Source organism: Dreissena polymorpha, chromosome 8, assembly GCF_020536995.1.
Source record: "Dreissena polymorpha isolate Duluth1 chromosome 8, UMN_Dpol_1.0, whole genome shotgun sequence".
NCBI lineage: Eukaryota > Metazoa > Mollusca > Bivalvia > Myida > Dreissenidae > Dreissena > Dreissena polymorpha.
In genome coordinates this window covers 72,808,328-72,831,208 of record NC_068362.1, presented here as the reverse complement: position 1 = coordinate 72,831,208, position 22,881 = coordinate 72,808,328, and the positions used below count along the sequence as shown (strand labels likewise).

Sequence of the window (22,881 nt, the reverse complement as noted above, 5' to 3'; positions counted from 1 at the left end):
TTGGTATGCGTGTGTATCTCGTGTAGCTGCACATTTAAAGTGGTGAAAGGTCATTGTCATTCTTCAAGGTCAAAGGTCAAATATATAGCTTCAAAGCGGCATAAAAACTTTATCCTTGGTCATAACTTTTGCAATATCGAAGATAGCAACTTTATAATTGGCATGCATGTGTATTTAATGGAGCTGCACATTTTGAGTGTTGCAAGGGGGCAATAGGAAGCATTGTGTTTCTGACAAACTCGTCTCTTGTTGTATTTCAGTGGGTATATTATATAGACCTTGAAACACAATTAGTCTCTTGAGACGTTTATAAGCTTTTTTTGGTTTGGTAAATATGCTAATGTATGCACTTATTTGCTAATATGGCTTTTGATTGGCAAATAATATTTTTAAATAAACAATGTCGCCCATATGAAATATTATAGTTTAACCTTATCATGTAGCTTTTAAATCTGTAGCCTTCATGAAATAGTAGCATCAAATTTGGCATGTACCTTATCGAAAAAATGATAGTGGAATTACAGCATACAGCCGATAGTAAAGCATCCATGATATATGGTATTTGAACCTAAACATGTGGCCTATATTGAAGCATTCTTAACAAAAGGTTATTGGATTCTAAGCATTTGGCTTATATTTGAGCCTACATTAATTATTATTTGAAGCTAAGCATGAGACTCATATTGAAATCTTCGTGAAAACTGCTATTTAAATATTGGCCTGGATAATATATTTAAGATTTGAAGCCATCATGAAGCAAGATACCTCAATGAAAATATTATAATTCAACCTTAAGCATGTATGGTCTATTATTGTAAATCTATTTGTATAATCCACAATACACTACTTGACTGTCCATTTGGTTTACTAAATTTGACAAGTCTGTGTGCAAAATATTTTGTATTGGACGATGCGAGCTTAACCGAAGACTTTGCAGTCTAATTGGAAAGAATCACTCATAAAAAAGGGATATTATCTACATTGTCTAGGAACTACAAATATAGATACGTGAAATACTGTTCAATTATTACACACTCACTTACTTGATAATCTATGAGAGCTTATTTCTTTAAAAAAAAAAGGAACGTAACAACAAACTTCTCATAACGTCAATGAAATAATGTGAGTGCTGATGCTTTTACTCACAAGTCAAGTTGTTAGTGGTATGCAACATTACTAATGCAAATAACGAACAAGCATCTTACAAATAGTAGTTAACAAAATTATATACAATACTGTAATACATGTATATATAACCAGTAATGATATGCAGATGGCATACTCACATAGGATTCCCCTATCAGCTCATCCATTATTGAACATCAGCTGTTAACAATTATGAGCCATGCTCTGTGAAAAAGGGGCTTAATGCATGTGCGTAAAGTGTCATCGCAGAATAGCCTCTGCAGTCCTCACAGGCTAATCAGGGACAACACTTTAGGCTTTAATGATATTATTTTTTCAAGAAAGTCTCTTCTTAGGAAAAATATAGTTTAGGTGGAGAGTGTCGTCCCTGATTAGGCCTGTGTGGACTGCGTAGGCTAATCTGGGACGACATTTTACGTCCATGCATTAAACCCCTTTTTCACAAAGTACTGCCCATATAGATCAACACATTGTATACAATGCTGTTAAATATAACTTTTGAGTATGACCTTCCAGAAAAATAATATTTGAACCTTGGCATGATACTTATATCAAACTATGAAAAAACATAAAAATTCATGTCGGAGCATATTAAATACTAGTAGATTTTATTTATGCATTGTAAACCTAAGGTTTTGGATAATATTTTTTCAGCTTGCAATACAGCCTTCCATCGTGCATCAATCAAGAGTTTTTCAGCCCTTGCGACGGGGAAAGTAATGAAAATGGACTAGCAAGACTGAACCGCGCTCTCGACCTGTACCCTGAGTTTGTGGAAAACATTACTGGAGGCTACCATCCCACAACATGCAGTAAGTGTTCAACAACATTTGTTATATCCTGCCAAAGTGCTACAGCGCATACTGTCATCATTTTACGTGTCCATTATTTTCAAAGAAGTTATTGCCCTTTCATTAAAATAACATATACATGCTTCTGTGCACCACTTTTGCTACATTTTGTATTTGTAAGACTTTTACAGAATGATTGACTCCAAGTGATTTAGTGCATATTGTCAAGGTTTGGCCTGTTCTTTGTTTATTCAATTATTAAGTGTTTTTTTTTTTAAATAACATATGCAAGCTTCTGTGCGTCATTTCTCCTACATGTTGCATTTTATTTTCGTGAAACTTTTACAGTATAATTATCTTTTTGAGCTACAGTGCATATAGTCGAGGTTTAATAATTGTGTTTTATCCAAGAGTTATTTCACTTTATTAAAAATCACATTTCAAGGCTATTTAGCACAACTTCTACATTTAACATGCCCATAAAACAACCTTTTTGTAATACTATTTCATTAATTTTGCAAAGTTACCGGTATTGCATTTGACTCTTAGTCCTTTAAATTCAATCACAAATTCTTACCTGTAACCTTTCAACTACAAAAAAATACCATCAGCTGCTTAATTTTTTGTTATTGTTGCATCTATCAGAAAAAAATGCCATAGTTGTGTGTTTCAAAAAGAGCCAATGTATGTAATTCATATGTAAGGTTTTTTCTAAATTATATTTTCTCGTCATGAAAATAGTTCATTGATGCAAACAATTATATTTCATTGATCATGGTTTAGTCAATGATTATTTTATGTTAACTGTTACTCCAGATTGCCAGATAAAATTTGAAAATGCCAGCGCTTCCTGGAACCTGTCCATGGCATACCAGATGGCCATACAATTTGCCTCGTACATGACTGAAGCAGAACGTTGCAGGTGTGTACAATAGTCACCAATAGTACAATATTTTTCCTTTTTTGCATTTTAAATTAACTTGGGATATCAAACTTTTAAAAGGCATCCTATCACCTTCAATATGGCGACAAAAACTGTTGTCACAAGAGCATTACAAGGTCTGGTTTTTGTGTAAATAAGAGTTGCAAATAAACCATTGTAATCTTAGTGAAATGTCGAAAATAGACCCTTACTTACACTACTTAGGTTGCCATATTTAGCTTTGATAATTCATTATTCCGACTATATTCAAGTAGGAAAAAAAATCGGAATTTACAATACAAAGGTGACTATGTTTGGCTTTAGAAATATGTTCAAATATTAAGAAAATATGCATATCAAGTGCTAATATATGGCTTTTACAATAATTTTAGTAATCACACCAAGTTAAATATTGAAGAAAATTGGTCCATGTAGTACTTAAAGGGGCCTTTTCACGGTAGATTCACAAAATGTAAAACAAATTGTTTTAGATTCGCAAATTTTCGTTTTAGTTATGATATTTGTTAGAAACAGTAATAATGAATATTTACCATGCTCTGAAATATCCGTTATATGCATCTTTTGACGATTTAAAAACCTGAAAATTACAAAGCTTTGCAACGCGAAACGAGTTAATAATTTGGAGAGTTCTGTTGTTGTCGTTATATTTTTGTGGTACTTAGAGGATTGGTTAAATGAAGTAAAACAAATACATCTTTCATTGTATGAGCACGGATGGCCGAGTGGTCTAAGCGATAGACTTTTACTGCAGAGATCAGTGTTTCGAGCCCAGATGAGGGTTGCGTTTTTTCTTTATTTAATGTTATTCTTATTTTTTTACCTCACCTGAGCACAAAGTGCTCATGGTGAGCTTTGTGATCGCCCTTTGTCCGTCGTTCTTTGCGCATCATGCGGCATCAACATGTGCCTTGTTAACACACTAGAGGCCACATTTATTGCCCGATCTTCATGAAATTCGGTTAGAAGATTTTTATGGCTTTAGTAAAACATTGTTAACACTCTAGAAGCCACAATTATTGTCTGATTGTCATGAAACTTGGTCAGAATTTGTTTCAATAATATCTCGAATAAATTCGAAAATGGTTCGAGTTGGTTGAAAACATGGCCGTCAGGGGGCAGGGCATTTTTCCTTACATGGCTATAGTTATACCTTGTTAATCACTCTAGAGGCCACATTTATTGTCCGATCATCATGAAACTTGGTCAGAAGATTTTCCCCATGGTATCTTGGACGAGTTCGGAAATGGTTCCAGTTGCTTGTGAAACATTGCCGTCAGGGGCCGGGGAATTTTTCCTTATATGGTTATATAGGCTTTAGTAAAACCTTGTTAACACTCTAGAAGTCACATTTATTGTCTGATCATCATGAAACTGGGCCAAAAGATCTATCCTTATGATATCTTGAACGAGTTCGAAAATGGTTCCGGTTGGTTGAAAAACATGGCTGCCAGGGAGTGGGGAATTGTTCCTTATATGGCTTTTTGTTAAACCTTGTTATCACTCTAGAGGCCACATTTATTGTTCGATTATTATGAAACTTGGTCAGAACATTTATCCGAATTATATCTTGTACGAGTTTGAAAATGGTTCTAGTTGGTTTAAAAACATGGCCACCAGGGGGCGTGGCATTTTTCCTTATATGGCTTTAGTAAAATATTGTTAACACTCAAAGAGTTACATTTATTGTCCAATCTTCATGAAACGTGGTCAGAACATTTGCCCAATGATATCTTTATAAGATATCAAATAAAATTTCAAATAAAAACACTGTTGCTGTTTTTTCTTTTCTGAAGAAGATTATGATGATGATGATTATGAAGCTTGGTTAGTGATTTACAGCAAGCAAACATGTTTTATGCTATCTGAATATTCTTTATTAAATATTCTTAAAGTTTAATGTAGTAAACTTATTTCGCAGAAAATTACTTTAAGGAGAAAAAACTTTTCATAGCTTGAATATTTGAATTCCTATCATGAATGCACACTTAATTACTCCAACTGACCCTTATCAACTGCCTGCAGAGCAACACAAATCAATACACATCTCTGAGTGAACCTTGTTGTTCTATTTTAAGATCAGCAACTTGATACCTTATTGTGCTATTTCTTTGATGTCTGGCACCATAGATAAGATAAGATATACTTGTTGAGGCACACAGTTTATTGATGAGATCTGAATTTGTTTGTGTGATTAGCAAAGATTTGTGTTTAAAACGGACTGATTTTTTACTTGGAAATATAATTGCAAGGTGAATCTGAAAAAATAGTTCATGTTTGTTTAAAAACAAGGCTGTCAGTGGGGTTGGCAGTTTTTATTTTTGTCTACAGTTGTTTATAGTGAAACATTGTAAATACTGTTAATAGTCCAATTGACATGACGCCGCCTGTCAATCAAATCCTTATCTTAGAATTGATCTACCAATAAGCGATCGATTAATCTGGCGCGCGAGTTAGCAACGAACTATCCGCCAATTTCCTAGACAAGCTTTGTCTAGGCTCACTTTTATTTCAACGAGTTTCTTTTGTTTTCCTCTTTAAAAAACGTAGATTAAAAATGGTAAAACGGTGTCAATGGGGATTATGTAACTCGGACAATCGACTTTCTGACAGAGTAGTTGGTGGCATTACATTTATATCGTTTCCAAAGCGGAAAAGAGATGTAAGATATGGATAAATGCAAGCTGTCGTCTCCACGAACAACTGAACGTCAACACTGTCAAAGACAATTACAATATCTTATTATCGAATATACTAGCAGATTTAATCGATCTGATCATCACATAATAGTTCATGTTTTTAATAGTTTTGTCAGTTACTAGGTGAGTAGAGGCAAGGTTCATCTGCATTACTTTCAGAGAAGTAAAACCCAGAATGAAGCCTAATTCATGCTGTGTTTTATTACTCAGATAGTTATGCACTTTATTGTCATTATACATGTTATTAGAAGGTGACACGTGGTATCTTATCTATATAACGGTATCTACACATGTGCAGACATGTGGTGTCACAAATGAACGCTTTTAATCCACACTTGGAGATCGAATGACTAGTTCTATTTTTTCAACGAGTTTCGATTAATTTGTTCGAAAAAAAAAACAACCGAAATGAACTCTGGCAAAAAGGTGTAAATAGGGATTATGTATTTCTGACATTCAATATCCAGAAAGATTTCCAACGCGGAAATGCGGTCTTGACAAGAGCGAGTGGAAGCTTCAATGTGTAGAATTATCGAGATCCCCCTTATAGAACATTAATTTATTTCAAAAACTGGCAATGTCATATAAGCAATAACTAAGCTTATTAAGTATGAATTATATCACGTGTGCAAGTAAAATAATTGAGAATATTGGAACCCACTTTGCGTAACTTAATGAAATCCCCGTTACAAATCAAGTTTTTGTGTGTGTCAGAAACAATTGAAAACCATTTTATGTTACTATTTTAATAAAAACATATCGATAAATGCCATTGTATAAGAGTTTGTATTACTGATATAACCAATAAATCCGGTAACTTTGGAGAAGTCGGTACCTGCGCGTGCGTCTGATACTGGTAGCTTTATTAAGTAGCCTGACTGAATTTTCCTTCATACAACGCTAATTTATATCAGACAATGACCAAACTGATTGTGTTGTTTTGCACTTTCAATTATAGTGATTGATAAATGTCCAATAAGCAATGTTTAATTTTATTAACATCACTTTTATACCTAATAACATGTGGGATTTAGGTACCCACTCGGCGTGAGAAAGCGCGTGAAACTTTACCGAATTCCCAGTTATAAAGCGATATTTTGTGTCAAATACACGAGGGAAAATTTTTCGTTAATATTTTTGTAAATACCATGTGTAAATACCGGTGTATTAAGTGTTAATTTATTGCTAATACCACCATAACACGTAATAACAGGTTCGATTTTGGTAAGCGCGCAAGCGTTTGAGAGGGTGTTTAATGTACCGAAAGAAACTTTATAAATAGCTGATGTTCTCTATAAACGTAAATTTTTGCATTTGCATAATAACTAAATAACACAAACCCCTTTTACAAGTTTATATGGTGTGAAAAAAATCTTCCTGAATATCGAGTAAATCCATATGCAATCTATAGGCAAAGAAGCCATTTTGGTGTTAGCTTGTCTAGGTTTGCTAACAGCTAAGTCACGTGTTTAAGTAGGCGGAGCGATCATCGCCCAGGCGTCATGTCAATTGTTAGTTCAATCTGAATGACACTTGCTGAGTACAAATGATGTTATCACATCTTGATTTAGTTAACTCAATTAGTTTTAATAATATCATCTTCAAACATGGCGACAATGTGTATGAGTCTAATACTTTTTAGCTCACCTGAGCACAACGTGCTCATGGTGAGCTTTTGTGATCGCCTTTTGTCCGTCGTGCGTCGTGCGCCGTCAACATTTGCCTTGTGAACACTCTAGAGGCCACATTTATTGTCTGATCTTCATTAAATTTGGTCAGAATATTTTTCCCATTGATACCTCGACTGAATTCGAAACTGGGTCATGCTGGGTCAAAAACTAGGTCACTAGGTCAAAAAAAAGAAAAACCTTGTGAACACTGTAGAAATCACATTTGATACTCAATCTTCATGTAACTTTGTCAAAATGTTTGTCTAAATGATATGTTGGTTGAGTTCAAAAATGGTTCCGGTCCGTTGAAAACATGGCCGTCAGGGGGCGGGGCAGCATTCCTTATATGGCTAATGAGAAACCTTGTGAACACTCTAGAAGTCGCAATTTTTGCCCAATCATCATGAAACTTGGTCAAAACATTGGTTTCATTGATATCTCGGACGAGTTCCAAAATGGTCCAGATCGGTGAAAAACATGGCCGCCAGGGGGCGGGGCAGTTTTCCTTATATGGCTATAGTAAAACCTTGTTAACACTCTAGAGGCCACAATTATTGTCCCAATCTTCATGAAATTTAGTCAGAAGATTGGTATGTATGATTTCTTGGATGAGTTCGAAAATGGTTACGTTTGCTTGAAAAACATGGCTGCCAAGTGGCAGGGCATTTTTCCTTATATGGCTATATATGGCTATTGTAAAATTTTGTTAACACTCTGGAGGCCACATTTATTGTCCGATTTTCATGAAACTTGGTAAGAAGATTCATCCCAATAATATTGTGGACGAGTTAGAAAAAGTAATGCTGGTTGGTTGAAAAACATTTCCTTATATGGCTATAGTAAAACCTTGTTAACACTTTAGAAGTCACATTTATTTTTCGATCATCATGAAACTTGCTCAGAAGATTTGTCCCAATGATATCTTGGATGAGATCAAAAACGGTAACCTTTGCTTGAAAAACATGGCTGCCAAGGGGCGGGGCATTTTTCCTTATATGGCTATAGTAAAATCTTGTTAACACTCTAGAGGCCACATTTATTGTCCGATCTTTATGAAACTTGGTCAGAAGATTCATCTTATTAATATCTTGGACGAGTTAGAAAATGATGCCGGTTGGTTGAAAAACATGGCCGCCAGGGGGCGGGGCATTTTTTCGTATATGACTATAGTAAAACCTTGTCAACACTCTAGTTATGTTATATAGTGCTGCTTTAATGTATTCTTACAATGAAGACAATGTTAAGTTAATATCCTTCATATTTCGCAATTAAACTTGCAATAATGTATAGATTCTTAAAATAAAATATCACCATTTATTCATAACGTCTGTATTTTTTAAAATTTAATTCAGTTGCCCAATCTTCATTAAATTTGGTCAGAACATTTGTTTCCTGTGTAGTAAAGTTTGGTTTTATTATGTCATTATTATGCACCATTATCTTTTTTATTTAATTTTTCATTACACAGAATTTCATAATTAACAACTGTTTTAGTCATTATATCTTATGGTAAGCCTATCAACTAAGAGATAGCTGAAAGAAAGATAACATGTACACAATTTTGCAGTAGCTATCTCCCTTGTTTAACCTGCTGAGTCATATTCCCCGATCTATTTTTAGTTCTGCTCTAGAATTTGTTAGAACCCAGATATTGATCATTGCATTGTGTAACTATTTACCACTCAGCTTACTTACCCTCTCACTGGGCTGTATGCCAGATGTTAATATCAGTGGTCAGTAATAAAAGCTGGTTGAACTGTTTGATATATTTTATTTCACAGTGGGAGTATTTCATGCATGTTTTTAACAATTTACAAAAAAATATGTTAATTAAATGGGAACTTCATATCAAAACAAGATTCCATAATGATTCACTCTATATAATCATATTGAAGATATGTTTACAAATATCAAATGGATACTCTATGAAAACAATAAAGAAATAATTTCAATTATAAGTTTCTGGAGATAAAAAACAGAATCAGAATGACCTTCAAAATCAAGATTTACCTTTCTTATTTGCCGAGTTCATTTATCAAGATTAATCATTTTCAGGCTTTATGTATTTAAACGATGTCAGAAAATTGAAAATAAAACGGTAATGAATTATACACATAATTAATGAAATGAAATATAAAATTGATACATTTTCATATTTCTAAATTGTTTAGTGTTAAACAGCCTACTGTTGAATAATATGTTTATAAAATGATTCAAGTAAACGGCAATACATTTACTTAATTGAGTTACAACCAGTCAGCAGTGTCATCCTGACCGGAAATAAGCAATTGTGGAACAAATATTTCCGCATTACATAAGTGCTCACAAAGTTACATAACTCGTAACCATCCCGTGACCAGTTCACTTGCGTAAGTAAACGAGACCGCACTACCACACCTGGATACGACATTTGAGTTCGAAAATGGTTTGGATCTATATAAAAAACATGGCTGCCAGGGGGGGGTCTTTTTCCTTACATTTATATAGTAAAAAAGCTTGTGAACACTCTAGAAGTCAAATTTTTTGCTTAATCATCATAAAATTTTGTCAAAACATTAGTTATGTGGATGTCTCGGACGAGTTTGAAAATGGTTGTGATAAGTGGAAAAACATGGGCACCAGGCAGTGGGGCAGTTTTCTGTATATGTATATTGTGAAAACATGTGAACAGTCTTGAAGACATTATCTTCATGAAATTTTGACATATCTTGGAAGATTTCAAAAATGGTTCAGCTCTGTTAAAAAATAATGGCCGCCAGGGGGGGGGGGGGGGCATTTCTTGTTCATTCTTCATGAAACTTGGTTAGAACATTTGTTTCATTGATATCTTGCAAAAACAGGTCATTTCATTTTATCTCAGGTGAGTGACTTTGGGCCTTTCACGCCCTCTTGTCATTATATGGCTATAGTAAAATCTTGTTAACACTCTAGAGGCCACATTAACTGTCCGATCTTCATGAAACTTGGTCAGAAGATTCATCATGATAATTTCTTGGAAAAGTTCAAAAATGATGCCGGTTGGTTGAAAAACATGGCTGCCAGGGCGCGGGGCATTTTTCCTTATATGGCTATAGTAAAACCTTGTTAACACTCTAGAGGCCACATTTATTTTCCGATCTTCGTGAAACTTGGTCAGAAGATTTATCCCAATAATTTCTTGTTATCTCAGGTGAGCGACTTTGGGCCTTTCAGGCCCTCTTGTTGCTCATGGTGAACTTTTGTCCTTTTGTCCATTGTCTGTCTTCCGTTGTGCGTCAAGAATATTTTATTAACACTGTATGGGCATCATTTATTGTTGAATCTTCATGAAACTTTCTCAGAAGATTTGTCTCAATGATATCTTGGACGAGTTCAAAAATGTTTTTGGATAATTGAAAAACATGGCCAACATGGGGCAGGGCATTTTAATAGCTTAATTACGTTACCTGATATCATATGCTTACTTATTCCGATAGGATCGTAATTTATCCGGAATTTTTCGTCCAAGGAATCCCACACTATTCAGAAACCCGTCAGGTAGGACAGAGCGGTCACATAGTGCCGTGTAGCCGCACAACCAAAATGGGACATTACCAAGAATTCACTCTTATTCCGGATGGCGATGTACAAAGGCCGACATTTTGTTATTAACTTATATGTTGCTTCTGTTTCGCTGGATTCTTCTGTTTAACAGAATAGAGAAGTTTTTGTATTGCGTTAAAACATTCTCCGTATATATATCCGTGTATTTCTGTAATTGTTTTGTGTATTTGTTTGTTTGTTCAAGGCAAAATATGCCTCAAACACGTTGCTCATGTGGACACATAAGGGCAGCATGGGACAACCATGGTAGCTGCCTGTCGTGTGCAGGATGTGCCCAGGATAACTGCTGCCCTTTCTGTGAGCATTGGTCTGCAGATACCTGGGCCATTAAGCGTCGACCCTTCAAGAGTCGTGGACGCAACAAGAATAGTTCAGATCAAAGTAGGGAAAGTTCCGTGTGTCGGGACTTTTCACCACACGATCTTGACCATTCTCCACCAGTAGCTGCCAGGCATTGGTCCCTACCCCGTGACGACACCGGACAAAATTTGCCCGGTCCGTTCATCGGGAATGACCAGTTGATTGACTCGGCATCAGATCAACGTAGGAAAATTTCCGTGTGTCGGGACTTTTCACCACACGATCTTGACCATATGCCACCAGTAGCTGCCAGGCATCGGTCCCTACCCCGTCACGACACCGGACAAACTTTGCCCGGTCCGTTCATCGGGAATGACCAGTTGACCGGTCCGGAGACTTCACCGGTCACCGGTCAACATTGACCGGTCCGGTCACCGGTCAACATTGACCGGTCCGGTCACCGGTCATGCTATGACCGGTCACCGGTCAACCGGTCACCGGTCATTGACCGGTCCGGTCACCGGTCAGGCTGTGACCGGTCCGGTCACCGGTCATTGACCGGTCCGGTCACCGGTCATGTAATGACCGATCCGGTCACCGGATTTCGGTCTGTGCCACAGACCGTTCCGGTCACCGTAGATGTTGACACTACCTTGTCAGTACTCCACAAAGGTAGACGCAGCCGCGTTTCTACTGTGAGTCACAGACGTAAACGTGTAGTGTCTGATGTTTCCGGCTACTCCTCCACCTCGGGCTCGTCGTCGTATGACTCATCGTCTACTTCAAATAGCCCTCATCATTATCGGAGGGGACGTCGTTCACGCTCACCGAGTGTTTCTCGGCGTAGATTGCGTAGGGATAAGGGACATAGACCTTCCTCTATTAGGCGCTCTCGGACTCCTAGGTCCCCTAGTCGATCCTTCTCTGAGGAATCTATTGACACCCTTCCACGTGTGTCGGCCTCTATTTTGGCCTCAACACACACTTCAGCCGTTCCTACAACCACTGAGCATAATTTGTATTCAAACACTAGTTTGCATACATATCAGGCTCAAGTAACAGGGGTTAATCTAACCACTTCGGCTGCGTTTTCAGCCCCACGGGTCTCTTCCACATTGCATAGAAGTATACCCCGGGCTGCCGCTACACCATCAAATCCCAATACTTTGTGGATCCAACAGTCGCCGGGAATCTTTGTCCCTTTTTCGACTGATCCTTTACCAGCGACCTCTTGTATTCAAAGTGAGTCTGCTGACTTGATCTCTGAGAGACCTAACTCACCAGCTATATCTTTGATGGTGCCGGAAAACGATTCTCTCATGATAGAAGCGAATGAATCTATTATTCCTTCTCCTATATCCACCGGTTTTAATCAATCCAATGCTCCCGCAGATGGTTCGATTGAGGCGGGTTCGGAGTCTAATGAGGCCGAACTTTATTATTTGGCCTCCATCAATCAGGTATACGAACTTATGTTCAATACCTTAGATGAGGACTTCTGCCCCCGCCCTTCCTTGTCTCTCACAGGATCTGCGGTTACCGTTACAGAACAGGTAGCACGCAGACGAGAGACCGGCAGGATAAGTAAGACTACTTCCCGAGTGGATCTACGCCTTCCTATTGGCTCTTCCACAATGGCTGTTTTCCAGTCACTTGAACCAGCCAATAAGCCTTCGCCATCTCCATGGAAAGCCCCTAAGGAGCTGACGGAGCCTAAACAGATGGACGGCGGGAAAAGTTATAAGGCCCCGGAACCCGACCCTATTACCGGTTCGGACCTTTCCAAACTTCCGGTTCCTGATGCTGACATTAGTAAGCTGTCACTTACAATGCCGTCATCATCTACCCATACATCAGTCCCTCTTTCCCTGTTGGAAAATTGGGAGCTGAGAGAACGCCGTTCCATAGGTCTGGCTAACCAGCTAGATCTCATGGCAGCCACAGCCTTAGACTTGGTTTGGGAGCTCTCTGATTCAATCCCAGAGGAGCTCCGGGCCTTGTTGATACATCTTTCACGTACTACGCAGTGTTTATCTCACAATGCTGCGTCGTCTATGTCTGAGATGTTAAGGCTTCGGAGAGACCTCATCCTCTCTTCCTTTCCCAATAATTTCCTTTTGGAAACAGGCGTAAACTCCCTTCGAACTGCTCCACTAACAGCAGAGTCTCTTTTCGGAGGGAGGATACAGTCGGCACTTACTGCTGATCGTGAAGATCAGATACATGCCTCCTTAGCTAGGAGCAACTCTGGCCAGCGCCCTGTGGTTTTTAAGCGCCCTGCTTCTAAGCCCCCAGGGGCCCCACGGGCCAAGAACGCTAAAAGGGACAGTTTCCCTACTAAGCGTCCGTCTGTTCCACGTCAGCCCACAAATAGGCCTCATTTTCAGAACAGAACAACTTCCTATCGGAAGCCTTCTGTAAAACAAAATTGGAGTAAGGGCAAACCCAATGCGGACAAGAAGTCATTTAATCCTTCTTCCGGCAAGGGTGGACCTCCTAAAGGTCAGCCCTAGGTCATACCCCTTTCTACCGCCACAATCTCTGATGCCGGAGGTACCAGTCGGGGCCAGACTTATGCACTTCGCAAATCGATGGCTCCAAATAACTTCGAACGCGTGGGTTCATTCTCTTGTCACACAAGGCCTCACTTTTCAATTCGAAAAAAGGCCCCACTCTCTCGCGTCCCAATAGATCTGGTATCTCCGCATCCACAACTTCCAGACTCCATTCTCGGACTCCTGGAAAAACAGGCGGTAGAAAGGGTTCACGACCCTTGTTCTTCAGGATTTTACAGTCGCCTTTTCCTTGTTCAAAAGAAAAGCGGCTCCTGGAGACCAGTCATAGACTTAAAAGTGTTCAACACGTTTCTAGTCAAACCTACTTTCAAGATGGAGACTCCTGCCTTCATTCGGTGCTCCATCAAACCCATGCAATGGGGGGTTTCCTTGGACCTGGAAGATGCATACTTCCATGGTCCTATCCATCCCAACTACCGGAAGTACCTGTGCTTCTCCTTTCGAGGCCAGGTCTACAAGTTTCGGGCGATGCCCTTTGGATTGGCCACGGCTCCACGAGTTTTCACCAAACTCATGGCCGCAGTGAGCGCACACCTCCGATTACACGGGGTTCAACTGCTTCAGTATTATGACGATTGGCTCTTACACCAGCTCGATCGTCAACTGCTTCTGCTACACCTAGAGTTCTCTTGGAAGGAGCTCCTCTCTTTAGGACTCCTTCTCAATGTATCCAAGTCAGACCTCATTCCCTCTCAGGATTTCATATTCGTGGGAATGAATTTTCTGACCCACATCAATCGGGTCAGGGTCTCACCGCAACGTATATCAGACATCCTTTTGAAGGTCAGATGGGTGCTGTCCCAATCTCATATCACAGCTCAAGATTTCCTCTCAACGATATCCTGAGCTCTGTAGCAGACATCGTGCAGTTGGGACGTCTCTTCCTACGTCCTCTTCAGCACTATCTCTCAGCTCGATGGAAATGGTCTCCAGACAATCTGCTTACACAGATTCCCATCTTTCCGTCCTTAGTCCCCCACCTTCAATGGTAGCTAGACGAGGAGACCCTGTTGGCAGGAGTACCGCTTCTTCCCCCGCAACCGTCTTTATATCTCATAACGGATGCGAGTATGGAAGGTTGGGGCGCTCACCTGGAACCCCGCAGCCTGGCATTATCAGGATTGTGGTCTCCTCAGGAGTCTCTCCTGCACATAAACAATCTCGAAATGCGAGCAGTCTTTCTAGCTGTTTCTCAATTCCAATCACATCTTCGGGACTCCTGTGTGATGCTATCGACAGACAACACATCAGTCGTGGCTTACATCCAGAAACAGGGCGGGACACACTCTCACTCCCTGTATCTGGAAACAATGAAATTACTTGTTCTTTGCAAGAGCCTAAACGTCTCTCTCTTGTCCAAACACATACCAGGTCGTCTCAACGCCCTGGCGGACGGTTTGTCTCGCAAACACCAGTTACTTCCATCGGAGTGGACACTTCATCAGGAAGTGGCCAATCAGATATTCCTCACATTCGGTTATCCACTGGTCGACCTGTTTGCGACCAGAGACAACCACAGACTTCCTCTGTATGTGAGTCCAGTGTACGAACCAGCAGCGTGGGCGGTAGACGCGCTTTCGTTCGATTGGGATCAACTGGACGCTTACGCTTATCCTCCACCCATTCTTATTCCCCAAATCTTAGGGAAAATCAGGGTGAGCTCTTGCCGGATCCTCCTGATAGCCCCTTGGTGGCCCAGGAGATCCTGGTTCAACGACCTTCTCGGTCTCCTGTGCGAATTTCCCAGGGAACTCCCGCACAGGTCAGATCTCCTATCTCAGAGAGGCAGACTTCACATGGATCCAGACATGTTCCACTTACACGTCTGGCTGTTATCAGGCAATCCCTGCAGAAGAAACGCTTTTCTGTCAGGGCTTCAACGCTCGTTGCCTCTGCAAGGAGAAAGTCCACCAGAGCAGTCTATGATGCTCGCTGGAAACTCTTCTCTAATTGGTGTGTTCGAGGGAAAATTGATCCCCTCAATCCCTCTGCTAGACGCATAGCGGATTTTCTAATCTATCTCTTTGATGATAAGAAACTTTCTCTTAGCTCCATCAAAGGATACAGATCTGTGCTTTCGCATACCTTGGCTTTTCGTAAGTCATCACAAGTCTGTGCTGACCCAGCCATTTCGGAACTTATCCGAGCCATGGAACTTAAACGTTCTGTGTCTCGTTCTCTTACCCCCAAATGGGATTTGGCTTGTGTTCTTGGATCGCTTATTAAAGCTCCCTATAAACCCCTTAATCAGGCTTCTTTACAGTTCCTAACCTGGAAGACCGTTTTCCTTCTTACCATGGCTTCATCCAAACGTAGAAGTGAAATTCATGCTCTTTCTATCGAAGAAAGCCATCTGTGTTTTGATTCCTCCGATGGCTCTGTCACCTTGTGTCAGCCAGGATTCCTTGCTAAAAATCAACTCCCCTCTATGGCTTATAAACCCTTCAAGGTCCCAAGTCTTTCTAGAACTTGTGGTAATGAAGATGAAGATAGACTCCTCTGCCCTGTCAGGTCTTTGAAGTTCTATCTTAGTAGAGTTATGTCTATTCGAGGTTCTCGTAAGAGACTCTTCATTCCCTTAAAAGGGGGGGGGCGATGTGTCTGCGGCTTCTATTTCCCGTTGGGTAGCCTCGACTATAAAAAGGGCTTACTCTTCTCTTTCTTCAAGGGATTCATCCCTTTTTAAGATTAGACCGCATGAATAACGAGCAATGTCGGCTTCGTGGGCATATATTAATCATACCCCACTCTCTGACGTGCTTCAAGCTGCTTTCTGGAGGAATCAGACCACTTTTTCATCTTTTTATCTTCGTTCTCTGGAGTGCCAACAGGACAACTTGTATTTGTTGGGCCCCCTTGTGGTTGCACAAACGGTAGTATCTTCTACGGCATAGGTATATTACGCTTATCCGTGAATTAAGTTAATACCGTAATAACGAAGATTAGCTGAGAACCCGAGATATGGGTTCCGCTGTGATGGGGAGATTTTTGCGAACCTTCCCGCCTCAGCTGCAAATTCAGCATATGATATCAGGTAACGTAATTAAGCTATTAAAACAAATGTTTCTAGTAAAATTCATTTTAATTAGTAATTACTTACCTGATATCGGTAAGTCCCACCTCCCACCCCGCTGTTCGTCTAATATTTCATATTTTTTATTGGAATAAGAGTGGATTCTGGGTAATGTCCCGTTTTGGTTGTGCGGCTACACGGCACTTTGTGACCGCTCTGTCCTACCTGACGGGTTTCTGAATAGTGTGGGATTCCTCGGACGAAAAATTGCGGATAAATTACGATCCTATCGGAATAAGTAAGCATATGATATCAGGTAAGTAATTACTAATTAAAATGAATTTTACTAGAAATATTTGTTTTTACTTATATCTATACTATCATAAAAACTTGTTAATACTTAAAGTCACATTTATTGTCCAATCTTCATGAAACTTGGTCAGAACATTTTTAGCTTTTGTGATCGCCTTTTGTCCGTCAAGCGTCGTCCGTCGTCAACATTTTGCCTTGTGAACACTCTAGAGGCCACATTTATCGTCGGATCTTCATGAAACTTGGTCAGAACATTTGTCCCATTGATTCCTCGACTGAGTTCGAAACTGGGTCATGCTGGGTCAAAAACTAGGTCACTAGGTCAAAAAAAAACTTGTGAACAATGTAAAAGTCACATTTGATGCCAAATCTTCTTGTAACTTTGTCAAAATGTTTGTCTAAATGATATGTTGGTTGAGTTCAAAAATGGTTCCGGTCCGTTGACAGACATGGCCGCCAAGGGCGGGGCAGTATTCCTTATATGGCTATAGAGAAACCTTGTGAACACTCTAGAAGTCATAATTTTTGCCCAATCATCGTGAAACTTGGTGGAAAGATTGGTTTCATTAATATCTCGGACGAGTTCCAAAATGGTCCAGATCGGTGAAAAACATGGCCGCCAGGGGGCCGGGCAGTTTTTTCTATTTGTATATAGTGAAAACATGTGAACACTCTAGAAGTCACATTTTTGGTCCAATCTTCATGAAATTTGGTCAGAAGATGTCTTTTTGGATATGACGGTTGAGTTCGAAAATGGTTACGTTTGCTTGAAAAACATGGCTGCCAAGGGGCGGGGCAATTGTCCTTTTATGGCTAGGGTAAAATCTTGTTAACACTCTAGAGGCCACATTTATTGTCTGATCTTCATGAAACTTGGTCAGAAGATTCATCCCAATAATATCTTCGAATTTGAAAATGATGCCGGTTGGTTGAAAAACATGGCTGCCAGGGGGCGTGGCATTTTTCCTCATATGGCTGTGGTAAAACCTTGTTAACACTCTGGAGTCCACATTTATTTTCCGATCTTCATGAAACTTGCTCAGAATTTTTTTTCCGATGATATCTTGGATGACTTCAAAAATGGTAACCTTTGCTTGAAAAACATGGCTGCCAAGGGGCGGGGCATTTTTCCTTATATGGCTTTATATGGCTATAGTAAAATCTTGTTAACACTCTAGAGGCCACATTTATTGTCCAATCGACATGAAACTTGGTCAGAAGATTCATCCCAATAATATCTTGGAAGAGTTCGAAAATGATGCCGGTTGTTGAAAAACATGGCCACCAGGGAGCAGGGCATTTTTCCTTATATGGCTATAGTTAAACATTGTTAACACTCTGATGGCCACATTTATTTTCCGATCTTCATGAAACTTGGTCAGAAGATTTGTCCCAATGATATCTTGGATGAATTTGAAAATGGTAACCTTTGCTTGAAAAACATGGCTGTCAAGGGGGGGGGGCATTTTTCCTTATATGGCTATATATGGATATTGTAAAATTTTGTTAACACTCTAGAGGCTGCATTCATTGTCCAATCTTCATGAAACTTGGTCAGAAGATTCATCTGGATAATATCTTAGAAGAGTTAAAAAATGATGCCCTTTGGTTGAAAAACATGGCCGCCAGGGGGCGGGGCATTTTTCCTTAATGGCTATAGTAAAACCTTGTTAACACTCTAGAGGCCACATTTATTGTCCAATCTTCATGAAATTTGGTCAGAAGATTGGTTTCAATGATATCTTGGATGAGTTCGAAAATAATTTTTTGCTTGAAAAACATGGCTTTCAAGGGGCGGTCTTCATGAAACTCGGTCAGAAGATTTGTCCCAATAATATCTTGTTATCTTAGGTGAGCGACTTTGGGCCTTTCAGGCCCTCTTGTTTAATGATATCTTTTATGAGTTCACAAATGGTTCTGGTCTGTTGAAAAACATGGCCGCCAGGGTGCCATTTCTAGTTCATTCTTCATGAAACTTGGTTAGAACATGTGTTCTAATGATATCTTGTGCTGCAAAGAACAGGATAGTTCCTTTTTATCTCAGGTGAGCAATTTTGGGCCTTTCAGGCTCTCTTTTTTACTGTAACTTTTTAGATCCAATGTTAACATTTATCAATATAAAGCATTAATTAACAAACTTCATTTCATGCCAAAATCTGTGAAAATGCCCCTTTAAGATGTCATGTTTGCCTTTGAATACAGGTCCACAATAGTTCCAGAAATCAGAGCATGTTCAATATGATAACACGAAATAAGTTATTTTAATTATCAGACAATGTTTAAAAGCGTTAACAAGTTTCTTGTAAGCCTACATTGGCCTTGTGAGGCTTTAAAAAAAATCCGCACAGAATCAGAAAATCATAATAATTTATTACTATGCCCCACTCTGAAGAAGAAGGGGTTATATTGTTTTGCACATGTAGGTCGGTCCGTCCGTCGGTCATTCCGTCCACCGAATGGTTTCCAGATGATAACTCAAGAACGCTTACGCCTAGAATCATGAAACTTCATAGGTACATTGACCATGACTCGCAGATGACCCCTATTGATTTTCAGGTCACTATGTCAAAGGTCAAGGTCATGGTGACAAGAACCAGTAAAATGGTTTCCAGATGATAACTCAAGAACGCTTACGCCTAGGATCATGAAACTTCATAGGTACATTGATCATGACTTGCAGATGACTCCTATAGATTTTCAGGTCACTAGGTCAAAGGTCAAGGTCACGATGACTCGACACAGAACAATGCTTTCCGGATGATAACTCAAGAACGCTTACGCCTAGGATCATGAAACTTCATAGGTTCATTGATCATGACTCGCAGATGACCCCTTTTGATTTTCAGGTCACTAGGTCAAAGGTCAAGGTCATGATGACTCGAACCAGTAAAATGGTAGCCGGATGATAACTCAAGAACGCTTACGCCTAGGATCGTGAAACTTCATATGTACATTGATCATGACTGGCAGATGACCCCTATTGATTTTCAGGTCACTAGGTCAAAGGTCAAGGTCACGGTGACTCGACACAGAAAAATGTTTTCCGGATGATAACTCAAGAACGCTTACGCCCAGGATCATGAAACTTCATATGTACATTGATCATGACTTGCAGATGACCCCTTTTGATTTTCAGGTCACTAGGTCAAAGGTCAAGGTCAGGATGACTCGAACGAGTAAAATGGTTTCCGGATTATAACTCAAGAACGCTTACGCCTAGGATCATGAAACTTCGTAGGTACATTGATCATGACTCGCAGATGACCGCTATTGATTTTCAGGTCACTAGGTCAAAGGTCAAGGTCACAGTGACTCGTAAGAGTAAAATGGTTTCCGGATGATAACTCAAGAATGCTTATGCCTAGGATCATGAAACTTCATAGGTACATTGACCATGACTCGCAGATGACCCCTATTGATTTTCAAATCACTAGGTCAAAGGTCAAGGTCACGGTGACTTGAACCATTAAAATGGTTTCCGGATGATAACTCAAGAACGCTTACGCCTAGGATCAGGAAACTTCATAGGTACATTGATCATGACTTGCAGATGACCCCTATTGATTTTCAGGTCACTAGGTCAAAGGTCAAAGTCACTGTGACTTGAACCAGTAAAGTGGTTTCCGGATGATCACTTATGATCGCTTACGCCTAGGATCATGAAACTTCATAGGTACATTGATTATGACTCGCAGATGACCCCTATTGATTTTCAGGTCACTAGGTCAAAGGTCAAGGTGACTCGAACCAGTAAAATGGTTTCCGGATGATGACTCAAGAACACTTAAGCCTAGGATATTGAAACTTCATAAGTACATTGATCATGACTCACAAATGACCCCTATTGATTTTCAGGTCACTAGTTCAAAGGTCAAGGTCAAAGTGACCAAAAACGTATTCACACAATTGCTGCCACTGCAACTGACAGCCCGTATGGTGGGCATGCATGTTTTACAAACAGCCCTTGTTATTGTTTGCTTTCTATTGAGTGAATTTAACAGATCATAACTAAAGTATTTGCTGTGTTTCAGTGTATTTTCGGCCCTTCATGAGAGGTTTCAAGGATTCATTCGGGGAGTAGTTCCAGGGTGCTACAGTCATTATGATGAGTGGTTCAACCAGACACAACTACCGAGACTATTCTCGTACCTTGGTGGTCCAGTACGACTGAACTGTTCAGGTGGGATATGTAAAATGAATTATGCACAGTGAATATTTTAAATTAGTTAAACCTTTTTGAGGTTTGCTCTTGAAAAATGAGGCTTAATGCATGTGTGTAAAGTGTTGTTCGAGATTGGCTTGTGCATTCCACACTGGCTAATAGGAAAGCACTTTCCCCCTTAACTGGCTTTTTGCTTTGAAGATACTTTCTTTACACACAAAAATCATTTAAAGTGAGATGTTTGTCTCTGATTGACCTTTGTTGACTGCATATGCTTATCTGGGAGAACATTTACGCATATGCTCCATTTTCCCAGTGCCAGGCTCATTTATAAAAGCTTGATTGCTATGAAATCTTTAGTGTTTTATAGACACTCTTCAATCTGCTCCCTTGGAAGAGCAAGCAGTGGCAAGATATTTACAATGTTTTCAGAATACGGGTCTATGGTCAGACACACATCGCAAGGTGGACCCCATATCCAATAAACCTCTGAAACATTAAATTATTCCATCAGACATGTCTGTCAACAATGTTATTGACCTTATGAACCGATTGAATTGGGCATTTGTTTATCAATGAAGTTTCTGTAAGAGTGTTTTTCATCCATTTAACTGTAACATTTTTATTTAAAAACTTTGTCCAGAATTGAATATCTCGTAAGAATAAATAATAACTTCTATAATTACTATGAGATTTAATAATGACTTTTTCTGATCTTTTTTTACATTATATTGTTTTTTATTTATATTTATTACCATATTCTGGTCAACCTTTGATATGTTGTAGGTGATTGTTCCTACCACTGGCTCTTGCAGTTTGTGCAGTGCTATGAGAATTTAACAAACGGCGGACCATGCGGGTAATTGTGATCCGAATTTAACAAAAATGGGAATAATTAAAATAATGGGCATTAAAGAAGTATTTTTGTTCTGCTTTAAAATGTATGATGTGGGAAGTTTTTGACAAGAACGTTAAACTAAAAATTATGCAAACCATAATTAAATATACGACAAAACATTAATGGATGACACAAATGCATAAAGAGCAAATATTTTGAAATGTAGAGACTTATCTTTGTGCTTGTTCACACTGTTGTATCAAAAAAGTTCAATCTAAATTAAGGAAATAACAATACATAACCTTGTTCGACCTGTGATAAAGTTATATCGATAATAGATCATAAGTGTACCTAATGAAGTTGAAACATAAAATCTTATCAAGGCTACTGGTAGATCAACATCATGTTTATAACATTTTACTGGCAAACCTGTTGTGTTTAATTTCCAACATCTGCTTGTATTTGAATGTATACATATTTATTTATATTATTTTGTTGGAAGAATATTGGATTCCAAAGTATTGTCACAAGCCTTGGTCTAAAAGAAAGAAGAGGTGTTTTGTATTTGTAATATTTTTATGTAATATTTATTTGAATATTAAAAACATGTTTCAACCGCTGTACAATTGTGATGATTGTAGATTCCGAGAGTGCATACAGAGGCCAACATCACGATGTGTACTGAATGATACAGTTGTTCTGAAAAATGTCACCGATTTCTACAAACGTTTTCATAACATGGACATTCCACCCTGCTATTATGGTACCATGAAATATACTTGTATACTTATGACCCCTTTTATAAAAGCGGGGGGTGTATTTCACTTTGAACATATCTGTCTGACAGAAAGC

The 22,881-nt window shown here is 39.1% G+C and overlaps 1 protein-coding gene across 1 annotated transcript in view; it reads left to right on the top strand.

Annotated features, from left to right (window-relative positions):
- The window catches only part of LOC127840633 (uncharacterized), a 317,893-nt gene that overhangs the window by 280,897 nt on the left and 14,115 nt on the right, over positions 1 to 22,881 (top strand). Inside the window, exons 139-143 of the mRNA XM_052369044.1 lie at positions 1,801 to 1,958; positions 2,754 to 2,859; positions 21,061 to 21,209; positions 21,978 to 22,050; positions 22,671 to 22,792. Coding sequence (XP_052225004.1) covers positions 1,801 to 1,958; positions 2,754 to 2,859; positions 21,061 to 21,209; positions 21,978 to 22,050; positions 22,671 to 22,792 — 608 coding nt within the window. The remainder of the gene's footprint in view (positions 1 to 1,800; positions 1,959 to 2,753; positions 2,860 to 21,060; positions 21,210 to 21,977; positions 22,051 to 22,670; positions 22,793 to 22,881) is intronic.